Below are 13372 nucleotides of genomic sequence, written 5' to 3' on the forward strand. Positions count from 1 at the left end.
TTCAAAAAAGAGAAAATAAGAAATCTCTGGCAAGACTAATCAAGAAAAAGAGAAGGCATAGACAATATTAAAAAACAGGCCAGGCATGGGGGCTCACACCTGTAATCCCAGCACCTTGGGAGGCTAAGTCAGGAGGATCATTTGGATGCCAGGAATTTGAGACCACCCTGGGCAACATGGCAAAACCCTGTCTCCACACACAAAAAAATTCTTTAATTAGCCAGATGTGATGGTGCATACCTGGAGTTCCAGCTACTTGGAAGGCTGAGGCAGGAGGACTGCTTGAGTGTGGGAGGTCAAGGCTGCAGTGAGTCCTGATCACGCCACTGCACTCCAGCCTGGGCAAGAGAGCGAGACCTTGTCTCAAAGAAAAAAAAAAAAAAAAAGAACAAAACAGATAGGACAACTTCATGCCAATGAATTTATAGAAAAGTACAACTTTCTAAGTTAGGGAAGAGTGGGGTTTGGGAAGGGACTTTCTTTCCACTCTCTGGTCTGGCCTGGGATCTGGGGTGTTGACTGATGATCAAGGGTATCCCTAGGTGTGGGGATGAGCTGGTCTTGGCCCAAAGAAGCCTGAATAATGAAGTGGACTGTGGTTCTAAGAGTAGTCATAGCTAATAGTAGCTGTTAGTTAGTAGATGATGTAATTTCCTTCCATTGTGCCTCAACTTTCAGTCAAGACTTCTTCAAAGTTATAGCAGTTCTCGTCTATGTTATGGGGAATTATGTGTGGGCCTGGCTCTCTATTTGAGGCAAAGTAATAAAAGAGAGGGCAAGAGGTGTATCCCTGCCTAACAAGGTAGCCAGAGGTTTGCCATGGTACTGAAGAAAATGATCAGCAGCTGAATTAGCCAAGGTTCATGAGCAAAGATGAGGTTGGCAGATAAAGCCAGACAAATTCCTAGTTAAAAGTCACCTCCTGAGCTATTTAGAGAAACAGTTGATTCAGGGCTGGGATAGGAACGGGATCAGCTGAGCTTGGAACATCTTGTAATACCAGAAAGCAGGATACTATCAAAGACTATTGGGGTTGTGTTAACAGGACTCAGGGCTAACTTGAAGAGCAGCTTCCACTGGCCAAAAATGGGACAATTTGAGCTCTGATAAGAAAAATAATTTCAATGAACTGAAAACCATCAAATGAGTTTAAATCCAAGGGTTCACAATACTTAAAAAACAAAACTTCATTGTCACCACTGGAGGATGCTAGGAAAACGATGCATTATTCTGGAAAATAAAAAATAAAAATTAAGAATCAAATATTTATCCTGGCTTTCCTGAATGAACTCTACTTCAACAAACCCAAATAGTTGACGAGAGGAAGTCTTTCTTTAGAGAATTAGTCTAGCCTCGGCTGGGTGCAGTGGCTCACACCTGTAATCCCAGCACTTTGGGAGGCCAAGGCAGGTGGATCACCTGAGGTCAGGAGTTCGAGACCAGCCTGACCAACATGGCGAAACCCTGTCTTTACTAAAAATACAAAATTAGCTGGGTGTGGTGGCGCACGCGTGTAATCCCAGCTACTTGGGAGGCTGAGGCAGGAGAATTGCTTGAACCTGGGAGGTGGAGGTTACAGTGAGCCGAGATCAAGCCATTGCACTGAAGCCTGGGCAACAAGAGCAAAACTTCATCTCAAAAAAAAAAAAAAAAAAAAAAAAAGAGAAATAGTCTAGCCTAATTAAAATCTCACTATTTTGAAACCCCTGTTGAAATGATAGATCTAAGCAATGATCAACAAATGGCTGTTAGTAATAGACAAGCAGACATGATGTGTCTCTTGACGAAAAGAAACAACAGTGCCTTATGAACCATTCTTGAAAAATAAAAACACCAGCCTAGGCAACATAGCGAGACCCCATCTAAACAAAAAATTTAAAAATTAGCCAGGCAATGGCGTGGACCTGTAGTCCCAGCTATTCGGGAGGTTGAGGTGGGAGAATCACTTGTGCCCGTGAGGCTGCAGTGAACTGTGATCACCCCACTGGGTGACTGGGTGAGATGCTGTCTCAAAATAAATAAATATACAAATAAAAATAAAAACAAAAGTAAAAATTCAAATCTGATGATGCCTCTAGATCTTAACATCAACTTTAAAAAACAGTTATATAATAAATACCTCAGAGATGCAATTAACAAAATCCATAATATGGGAAATCTACAGGACATACAACTGTTGTCTTCAAAAAACTGCAGTGGGAGGAGTGGGAAGGGAGGGAGGGAGGGAGAGGGAAAGAATTTCTGTAAATTAAAAGACACTTCAGAGATATATCATCTAATTTCAAATATATAAATCAACCCTATGTGGGTCCTGATACAAACAACCTATAATACAAAGTTATGAAACAAAACATTTTGAACATTGGAGAGGATATCAAGGAATAATGATTGATTTTTACAGGTGGGCTTTGGGGATGCATTCTGAAATACTTTTAGGAATAAAATGTTTGGAATCCTAAATAATCCAGTGTGGCTATAAATGAAGTAAGGTTGGCCGTGAGTTCATCATCTTTGAAGCTAGTTTGTTGAAACTGGTGAGCACACAAGGGATGAGCACGCAAGGGATGGCTGTCCTGTTCGCTCCACTTTTGTGTATTTAAAATTTTACTTAGCCAGGCTTGGTGGCATGCACCTGTGGTCCCAGCTACCTGGGAGGCTGAGGTGGGATGATCGCCCGAGCCTGGGAGGTGGAGGCTTCAGTGAGCTCAGATCATGCCACTGCATTCCAGCCAGGGGGTGAGTGAGATCCTGTCTCCAAATAAATAGGGAAAATAGAAAAGAAAAGAATAGAATAGAATAGAATAGAATAGAATAGAATAGAATAGAATAGAACAAAATAAAATTTAAAAATTAAAAAATTAAAAAAAAATTTAAAAATTAAAAAAATAAAAATAAATAAATAAAATAAAATAAAAAAAATAAAATAAAATAAAATAAAATAAAATAAAATAGTACAGCCTGGCCAGGCATGATGGCTCACTTTGAGAGGCCAAGTTGGGCAGACTGCTTGAGCTTAGGATTTTGAGACCAGCCTGAGCAACGTGGTAAAACCCCATCTCAACAAAAAATACAAAATTTAGGAAAATTAGCCAGGCATGGTGGCATGCTCCTGTTGTCCCTGCTACTCAGGAGGCTAAGGTGGGAGGATCACTTGAGCCCAGGAGGTCAGGGATTGCAGGGCCTGCAGTGAGCCGTGATTACGCCACTGCATTCCAGACTGGGCAACAGTCTGGAGACCCTGTATCAAAAAAAAACTTTACGGCCAGGCACAGTGGCTCATGCCTGTAATCCCAGCACTTTGGGAGGCTGAGGTGGGAGGATTGCTTGAGCCCAGGAATTCGAGACCACCCTGGGCAACAAAGCAAGACCCCATCTCTAATGTTTATAAAAATGTAAAATGAAAAAATTAAAGTTATAAGAAAATAAAATTTAAAAAAGAAACAAAATTTTACATAATTAAAAGCTCACCTCCTCAGGGAGGCTTTTTCCACCCCCCCCCTATTTAAAGCAGCTTATCTTTCCCCATTATTTTCTAGCACGGCCCCCTGTTTTCTTCATGGAACCGATCACAATGCTGTTTTATCTATTTACTAGGTTATTTCTTTCTGCTAGAAATTTAGTTTTACACAAATAAAAACTGTTTGCCTTGTTTGCTGCTGAACCTCTGGGGCTGGTGCTGGTACACAAAGGTGCCTGCCCAACCCCATGGCTCAAGCCTGTAATCCCAATTTCTCAGGAGGCTGAGGCGGGGGGATTGTTTGAGCCCAGGAATTGGAGATCAGCCTGGGCAACATAGGAAGACCCTATGTCTACAAAAATTTTTTTTAAAAATCAGGCAAATTATAGTGGTGTGTGTCTGTGGTCCCAGCTACTCCAGAGGTTGAGATGGGAGGATCACTTGAGCCTGGGAGGTCGAGGCTGCAGTGAGCGGTGATCATGCCACTACATTCCAACCTGGGTGACAGAGGGAGACCCTGTCTCAAAAAAGAAAAGGTTCTTAATAAATCTTTGTTGCTTGGAAGGACAGGTGGATAGATGAGTCAACTAAAGAGTAAGAAGCAGCCGGGCACGGTGGCTCACGCTCATAATCCCAGCACTTTGGGAGGCTGAGGCCGGTGGATCACCTGAGGTCAGGAGTTCGAGACCAGCCCGGCCAACATGGTGAAACCCCATCTCTACTAAAAATTAAAAAAAAAAAAATTTAGCCAGATGCAGTGGCGCATACCTGTAGCCCCAGTTACTCGGCAGGCTGAGGCTGGAGAATCGCTTAAACCTGGGAGGTGGAGGTTGCAGTGAGCCAAGATCACACCACTGCACTCCAGCCTGGGCGACAGAGCGAGTCTCTGTCTCAAAAAAAAAAAAAAAAAAAAAAAAAAAAAAAAAGTAAGAAGCACATGTTGGAGCAAGAACTAACAAAGAAATACATTTATGACAACACTCCGCAAAGACACCAGAAAAGGAAGGGAGATTCAACCATCAACCCCTGGGATCTTTGGAGCCAGCTAATTGCATTTAGCCTCTTCTCCAGCTGCGTGAGAAAATTAACTAGGTTCACAATTGCCCATAGCCACCAATCTTTTCTTTGAATGAATCTCATGAAATAGCCCAATATGTAAAACGTGATAACCAAAACATGATACCCAAAAGCATTTTATTATAGTTTAGTCTCAAAAAAATAAAAATAAAAAAATTATCCAGTGGTTATGAGGAGTCAAGGAAAACCTGTCCCAGTAATGCCAACTTGGAGGTGAAGGGCTGACTGGGGCAGCTGAGAAGTGGGACCTTCTGTTTGGCAGGCTTCCTCTCCCTTGCCTGGTCATGGTTTTCAGGTGAGAGGAGTGTTCCTGGCCTTGTTGGGGGTTCCCACGGCCCCGAACTCATAGTCTTTTTCTGAAATTTCGACCTGTTGCGTTTGAGAGAGTAGAATTCCCTCATCAAGTCCTCCACCTCCCACTGCTCTTCCTTCAGCCTCTGGCAGCAGTGCAGGGCGGCAGGGTCGATGGGGTGAGCTTCTGTGTTGAAGATGTATCCCCCAGCCCCCAGGATGCACTCCCCATAGGGGGTGATCACTGTGTCAAAGGTGGAGCCATTATTGTGGATGAAGTTGGTTGGGTCAAACAGGAGGTAGAGGTATTTCACAGTCTCGGCCAGGAAGAATGACTCCATGCGGTTGTCCAGCTTGTGGTCTCGCAGATCTTTGATCTGACACGTGGGAGAAGGAAGCAAGTGGAATACCATCACAATTTGATAGTGAGGGTCAGGCAATTCCTTAAGAACTCCTGTTCTGCCACAAAGCAGCTGAGGGCCTGGGAGCAGATCAGTGAACTTTTCAGAATTTCACTCTTTCCCAAGCCACCGTCATCTCACCTGGATTGTCACATCAGCTTCCAAATGGGCTTCCAGCCTCCATCCTTAGCTCCGTAGTTTATATATACACACTATCTTAAAAATAGGGACAGAGTCTCACACCATGTTGCCCAGGCTGGTCTCAAATCCCTGGGTTCAAGCAACTCCTCCTACCTTGGCCTCCCAAAGTACCAGGATGACAGGCGTGAGACACACGCCCAGCCCCTACAGTATATGTATAGCATAAATCTTCCCGTCAATTCTCTACTCAAAACTTTCTGTGAACCCTCCATTTCATGCAGGATAAAAATGGAAGTCATGACCTGGCCCCTGCTCCCTCCCTGCCCTCACCTCTTACCACTCTAAGAGCTCCAGCTGCTGACTTTCTATCCTGAGCTAGCACAGCACCCTCCTGCCTCGGGCTCTTTGCATCTGTGGTTCTTTCGGCCTGGAGCACTCTGCCTCCAGTTTTCCCCATAGCTTGTTCCCTCCCTTCCTTCAGGTCTCTGCTCAAATGCTTCCTCACCAGAAATGTCTCCGCTAACCTTCCTCTATGACATGACAATCTCCTATCCCCTTTATCCCACCTTTTTGTGACTACAAACATAGAGCTAATCGTCTCTTTTAATGATGGCATAGTACTCCATCGTGAAAATGGATCACCATTTACCTAGCTAATCCTCCCTGGAAGGGCACTCAGATGATTACCAAGTTTTTAAATTTTTTTATTTTTTTTCAGATGGAGTTTCACTCTGTCGCCCAGGCTGGAGTGCAATGACACAGTCTCAGCTCACTGTAACATCCGCCCCCCGGGTTCAAGCAATTCTCCTGTCTCAGCCTCCAGAGTAGCTGGGACTACAAACACAAGTCACCACACCCGGTTAATTTTTTTTTTTGTATTTTTAGTAGAGACGCGGTTTCACCATGTTGGCCAGGTTGGTCTTGAACTCCTGACCTTGTGATCCACCCGCCTCGGCCTCTGAAAGCGCTGGGATTACAGGCCTGAGCCGCTGCGCCTGGCCAATTACCAAGTTTTTGTAAGCAAGTAGGGGTCTTTTTTCCTCCACTCAGACCCAAAGTATCGAAACTTATTAGGTTCAACTGCTGTTGATGAAAACTATTGACATTGTTTTAGTAAGGAGTCTTAGAGAATTTCAACTGAGTTTTCAGGCATGGATGACTAAGATTACTTGCTACAAATATTTATTTTAGCTTCTCAGAATTAGTAATACTTCTAAACAAAACATTCTCAGTGGACTCTTACATTTAAAAAAATGACTCAAATATGGTCTTGATGCATCAAGACTATTATTTCCTTGCCCTGTTTGACAAAGGTCAGATGCCTGTTCCCATCATTCACCATGGAAGACCTCCAAAGCGCTTCATGTTTATGGAAAGGAGCCCAGCATTCCTAGGAATGCCCCAGTGGGCTTATCATTTTGGTTTTTCACATAATACAGAATATTAGAAGCCAAATCATATCAGGGGTTTATTTTTTCCCTTCCACATGTAGGTCTTCTCTCTTCCCCTACACATATCTACATTTTACTTAGAGAATATAATCACATTACAAAATTTTGCAAAATAAGTGTTTTGTTGTTGTTTTGAATTCCATACCCCAACACCAACTCTGCAGGCTTTTCGGAGAATTTTCTTCTAGACTATTTTCTTCTACATCTGTATTTATATCTTGCCTGCCTGGGTCCCGTATGGATGTGAGATGGCTCTCACCTTTGACCCTTTCAATCTATTCTCCACAGAGCAGCCAGAGCGATCTTTCTAAAGTACAAATCAGATCATGTCACTACTCTGCTGTAAATCCTACCAAGGCTTCACATTCCAAGTAGAAAAAAAATCCAAACTCTTTCCTGTGGCTTACACAAAGGCCTATGTGATCTAGCCCCTGCCTACCTCTGGGACCTTATCTCTTCCCACATTTCTCCTTGCTTGCTCCACTCCAGCCACACTGGCCTTCTGTCTACCCGATATATACTCATGGTTTTTTCTCATTAAAATGTAAGCTCCATGAGAGCAGGGCCTCTGCTATAACCCTTGGGCCTAGAGAGTGCCTGGCATGTGAAAGACATTCAATAAATATCTGCGAGACTAAGTAGGACTGCTTTGTTAAGGAGTCCCAGGTTTGAATATAGGGCTATGGGACTCTGGATTCCCCTTAAAATCTATTTTAGTGTCTCACAAAACTTTTTGCTAAACTCACCTTTTCAATGTCACCTACTCAAACAGATCAAGGATCTCTGCTGTGGGAGGAATGCCAAGGGCCTGGGTCAAGATCCCAAGGAACTAATCCTAGCTCTTCCTCTACTAGCTGTGAGATCTTTGGCAAGGCACTTAAGCTTCTCTGTTCTTTGGTCTTGCCATCTGTAAAATACGAGCATTATGTATATCTCCAAGCTCTCTTCTAGTGCTGATATGTCAGAACTCCCAAAGCTCTACCCTTAAAGAGGCTTTTTAGCAGCAAGAGGAGACTCTTCCCAGTCTTGGGGCCATGGAAACACTTACTGTTGCAAATCCGCACTCCACCTTGCTGATTTTTTCAATGGATTCCACAGCATCTCTTCCGAGTTCTAGAAGGGTGGGATCCCCCGTGGCACGGTAGAGGTACATTGCGCTTTCAATAAGTTCTGCAAAGTCCAAAGCAGACCCTCCTCACTCAGTGGCTGCACAGAGATGGCCTGGGGCCTCTTAGGGCAGTGAGGGACTACTCCCCTCCATATCTTGTCCATGAGGCCCCAACTAGTAGGAACACAGGATACCTCATCCAACGCTGAGTTTCAGAGCCAGTATACCCAAAGCTTGAAGCTCAGTGGAGACCAGCATTAAGGCTGACCAGTGACTCCCACCCCAAGAAGAGAAAGGTGGCCAGGTTCTGGGGTAGAGAAGGTGGCGGAGATTGTTGCCTATTTACCAATATCTGTTCCCCACTTCCTCCTTAGTAGCAGGATTCCTAACTTTAGCTAAGCACAGGCTGCCTGGCTGCCAACACTAACAACTATTCTAACAGCTAGGTAGGATTAAGGACACCATGGCGAGCCATATAAGCCCAGAACGTGAGAGAGAAATAAATTTCTATCCTAATTAAGCTACTATTTTTTTCCTGTCACTCAGAGTCTAACCTAATTCTAAAATGCAAAAGAAGAGTAAGGGGTCGGGTGCAGTGGCTCACGCCTGTAATCCCAGCACTTTGGGAGGCCGAGGCAGGGGGATCACAAGGTCAGGAGATTGAGACCATCCTGGCTAACACGGTGAAACTCCGTCTCTACTAAAAATACAAAAAATTAGCCGGGCATGGTGGCAGGCACCTGTGATCCCAGCTACTCGGGAGGCTGAGGCAGGAGAATGGTGTGAACCTGGGAGGCGGAGGTTGCAGTGAGCCGAGATCGCACCACTGCACTCCAGCCTGGGCAACAGAGCAAGACTCCATGTCAAAAAAAAAAAAGAAAAGAAAAGAAAAGAAAAGAGTAAGAGCCTGGCATCATAAGGCTCTTTCTGAGATAGGATAGGTCAAAAGAAAAGGGTGAGATATCCAAGAGCAGACCAGGCATGGTAGCTCATGCCTGTAATCCCAGTGCTTTGGGAATCCAAGGTAAGAGGATAGTTTGAGCCCAGGAGTTTGAGACCAGCCTGGGCAACATAGTGAGATCTTGTCTCTACAAAAGATAAAAATAATTAGCTGGGTGTGGCATGCACCTGTAGTCCTAGCTACTCAGGAGGCTGAGGCAGGAGGATCACTTGAGCCCAGGAGTTTGAGGCTGCAGTGAGCCATGATTAAGCCACTGCAGCATTCCCGCCTGGGTGACAAGAGTGAGACCTTATCTAAAAAAATAAAAATAAAAAAAATAAAATAAACCACCAAACCATCATTCTAACAAAGATATGGTCATCAGTTCACTGTGCCCGGAAGAAAGTGATGTTTTGTCTTGCCCAATTCTATGCCACAAGTGGAATTTGATGTTAAGACACGAGCTCTATCTTAAGATGAATATTAGCCAACAGGAGTGGGTCTAGATGAGAATATTTATTCTAGAGAAAAGGAAATATAAAAAAAATGTGTTTATTGCTTTCAAATACCTGAAGAACTGTTGTAGAGTTGACTTCAAGGGTGGCCTCAGCTCAATATGGTTTTCTACTTCATCCATCTTTTCTAAGAGAGAGAAGAATCCCTGTCCCCTTTCTATCCCATCATCTCCCCGACCTTCTCCTGTCCTGTTTCCACCTGGGCTTGATCAGTGCTTCTCTCCCTTTTGGCTTATTGCTACAAATTCTAGTTCTTATTTTATTTAATTAATTATTTTTTGAGACAGAGTCTTGCTCTGTCACCCAGGCTGGAGTGCCATGGCGTGATCTCCGCTCACTGCAACTCCGCCTCCTGGGTTCAAGGGATTCTCATGCCTCAACCTCCCGAGTTGCTGGGATTACAGGCATGCACCACCAGGCCTGACTCATTTTTGTATTTTTAGTGGAGACAAGGTTTCGCCATGTTGGCCAGGCTGGTCTCAAACTCCTGACCTCAAGTCATCCGCCCGCCTTGGCTTCCTGAAGTGTTGAGATAACAGGCGTGAGTCACTGCGCCCAGCCTCTAGTTCTTATTTTAGAGAAAAGGTCTCTGCCTGTCTCCCCATTTCTCTCTTACTTCCTCCTCCTCTTCTCTCCTCACAGGCCTCTAGACAATTGCTAATCTAATTGCTCATATTCTAAGGCACAGACTAAGGTACACTCACTACCAGATGAACACATTCTGTGTGTTCAAAGGCAGAAAAGACAGTGCTCTCATGGGAGGCCTCCTCTTCTGCTTCTTTTTTGTGCTTCTTCTTCTTCTTTATTTTGAGAGCGAGTTTTGCTGTTACCCAGGCTAGAGTGCAATGGCACGATCTTGGCTCACTGCAACCTCTGCCTCCCAGGTTCAAGCAATTCTCCTGTCTCAGCCTCCTGAGTAGCTGGGACTACAGGCACGTGCCACCACGTCCAGCTAATTTTTGTATTTTTAGTAGAAACGGGGTTTCGTCATATTGGTGAGGCTGGTCTCGAACTCTCGACCTCAGTTGATCCACCTGCCTCGGCCTCCCAAAGTGCTGGGATTACAGGCGTGAGCCACCGCACCCAGCCCTCTTCTGTTTCTAGCAGCTGGTGGGGCCAGTGCCCTCATGACCAGCCATTGCGCTTCTCTCCTCACATGTGGGCCTCCTAAGCATGTTAGTTATTGCTTTACTTTCCTGTGCATCTGGCCAGCTCTGTCGAGCAGTGGTCCCCAACTATTTTGGCATCAGGGACCAGTTTCGTGGAAGACAATTTTTCCATGAACTGGGGTTGTAGGGAATGGTTTTGGGATAATTCATGCACATTACATTTATTGTGTACTTTATTTATATTATTATTACATTGTAATATATAATGAAATAATTACACAATCCACCATAATGTAGAATCAGTGGGAGCCCTGAGCTTGTTTTCCTGCAACTAGACAGCCCCATCTGGGGGTCATGGGAGATAGTGAGAGATCATCAGGCATCAGCTTCTCATAAGGAGCACACAACCTAGATCCCTCACATACGCAGTTCACAATAGGGTTCGTGGTCCTACGAGCATCTAATGCTGCCACGGATCTGACAGGAGGCGGAGCTCAGGCAGCAGTGTGAGCGATGAGGAGCGGCTGTAAATACAGATGAAGCTTCGCTTGCTCACATGCCACTCACCTGCTGTGTGGCCTGGTTTCTAACAGGCCACGTACTCATACCGGTCCATAGCCTGGGGGTTGGGGATCCCTGCTCTAGAGGAAGGTGACAGCCCAAAGTTCAGATTTGGACTTACAGGGAGGTAAAAACCTGCAGAGGCCTTTAGGATAGGCTCTGTGCTCCAACACTGCTGATCAGAGACATATATGAGAGTATAGGGATGTGGCAAATCTAGTGAAAGAGTAATCCTTATCTCCTACTTGTCATTGTTTTGGGGTAGGAGGGATGACTGGATTAAGGCACTCCTGGATTCCTGACAGTGGTGCCTTATGTTTTTGTTTTTGTTTTTGAGATAGGGTCTCACTCCATCACCCAGGCTGGATTGCAGTGGCGCAATCATGGCTCACTGCAGTTATGACCTCCTGGGCTCAAGTGATCCTCCCACCTGAGCCCCCCAGGTAGCTGGGATGGGACTACAGGCATGCACCACCACTCTTGGCTAATTTATTCTTATTTCTCATAGCGACAAGGTCTCACTATGTTGCCCACGCTGATCTTGAACCCCTGGGCTTAAGTGATCCTCCTGCCTTATCTTCCCAGAGTGCTGGGATTACAGGCACGAGCCATTGCATCTGGCCAGTAGTGTCTTACTTTCCATGAATGCATTCCTGCCGGCCTGTCCTGCAAATGGAACAGGTTGCTGCTGTTAAGTAGCAAGCTTCTTGTCACTTGTCACTCGTGGAAACTAAGCAAAAACTAGATAACTATTTGACAGGACCATATTAGGAAGATTCCAATTAGAACAACTCTCAAGTTCCCTCTAACCCTAAGATTGTGCAAGCCTATGTCTTACATTTAGTCCCAAACCCTGATCTTTATCTGTTGGTAACAAACACTAGATATGATACCTTCTCAGAGCTTATTTTTATTATTTATTTATTTATTTATTTTGAGATAGAGTTTTGCTCTTTTTTGCCCAGGCTGGAGTGCAATGGCATGATCTTGGCTCACCGCAACTTCCACCTCCTGGGTTCAAGTGATTCTACTGTCTCAGTCTCCCAAGTAGCTGAGATTACAGGTGCGCGCCACCATGCCCGGATAATTTTGTATTTTTAGTTGAGATGGGGTTTCATCATGTTGGCCAGACTGGTCTCAAACTCCTGACTTTAGGTGATCCACCTGCCTTGGCCTTCCAAAGTGCTGGGATTACAGGCGTGAGCCACCACGCCCGGCTGAGTTTCTTGTTTTAAAAACATGCCATGAGAACGAATGCACGGGAAACATCAGTAACAGTGGCCTCTAAGGAGTCAAAAGTGACTAATTAGCTCTTTATTCCCTCTCCTGGAACCCTCTACACCTCCCACATAATCATTTGAGTTAGAAGAGGAAGGAAATGAGGTAGAAGAAGGCAGCATAAGCAGAAGCCACTAGGAAGGCCTGTCCCATGGCTGAAAGGCAATTCAGGTGGGAAAGTGGGAAGTGTCTAAGACAATGGGCTCATGGCCTATTTTGGGGTGGGGGATGACTATGCGTGCTGACTAAGCTTCCTTCCTTTGTCCCCCTTTTTCTTCCCCTCCTCACAATTTTCAGCTTCCCTGAAGTGAATCAGAGGACACCAGGGCTAGAAAGGAATGTAAGAGAATGTCTCAAATATAGTCCTTTGCTTGATTCTGAGCTGCAAATGGGGAGGTGGAAGAGACTAGGTAATTCCTAAGGTCTGTGCCACAGTTCTAACATTCCATACACGTAAGCATAATTTATCTGACCCATGGACTTAGGAAGTTTGTCTACACTTCTGAACTCCTGATGGCAGGAGCTCAAAAGGAGTCAACCTTGGCCTTTTCCTTCTCACTCATTTCCTGATTTGAAAGAGCATACTGGGCCAGTCGCGGTGGCTCATGTCTGTAATCCCAGCACTTTGGGAGGCCAACGTGGGTGGATCACTTAAGGTTGGGAGTTCAAGACCAGCCTGACCAACATGGTGAAACTCCGTCTTTACTAAAAATACAAAATGAGCTGGGCGTGGTGGCTCATGCCTGTAATCCCAGCTACTCAAGGAGGCTGAGGCAGGAGAATCGCTTGAACCCAGGAGGCAGAGGTTGCAGTGAGCCAAGATCACGCCATTGTACTCCAGCCGGGGCAACAAGAGCAAAACTCCATCTCAAAAAAATAAAAATAAAAAAGAAAGAGCTTGCAATTTAGTTAGGAGTCCTGGGTTCCAGGCCTGGCTCCTACACTTAAGAACCAGAGGCGAGCCATTTCATCCCACTAGGCCTCAGTTTCCGTATCTGAAAACATGGGGATAATTAACTCCCAGGAAGAAAACCACCCAGAGT

At 45.0% G+C, this 13372-nt stretch overlaps 1 protein-coding gene and 1 non-coding gene across 16 annotated transcripts in view; both read right to left on the minus strand.

The window, feature by feature from the left end:
- Positions 1-4634: 4634 nt before the first annotated feature.
- EDEM2 (ER degradation enhancing alpha-mannosidase like protein 2) overlaps positions 4635-13372 on the minus strand; it is a 33208-nt gene continuing 24470 nt past the window's right edge. For 11 of the 15 annotated variants that reach the window (XM_074005160.1, XM_074005159.1, XM_015457616.3 and 8 more), the window contains 2 exons: positions 7867-7988; positions 4635-5202 (listed from right to left, as the gene is read on the minus strand). In XM_074005160.1, coding sequence (XP_073861261.1) covers positions 4702-5202; positions 7867-7988 — 623 coding nt within the window. In that variant the 3' untranslated portion in view covers positions 4635-4701. Of the gene's footprint in view, positions 5203-5367; positions 5439-7866; positions 7989-12191; positions 12336-13372 lie in introns of those variants that run through there. The other 4 variants (XM_074005154.1, XM_074005150.1, XM_074005153.1 and 1 more) reach the window with 3 other exon arrangements.
- On the minus strand, positions 6410-6481 carry LOC123567352 (small nucleolar RNA SNORD56). The gene has a single exon (XR_006690267.2). It is a non-coding gene; the product is annotated as a small nucleolar RNA SNORD56 (small nucleolar RNA).

Source organism: Macaca fascicularis, chromosome 10 (genome assembly GCF_037993035.2).
Source record: "Macaca fascicularis isolate 582-1 chromosome 10, T2T-MFA8v1.1".
NCBI classification, from domain to species: domain Eukaryota; kingdom Metazoa; phylum Chordata; class Mammalia; order Primates; family Cercopithecidae; genus Macaca; species Macaca fascicularis.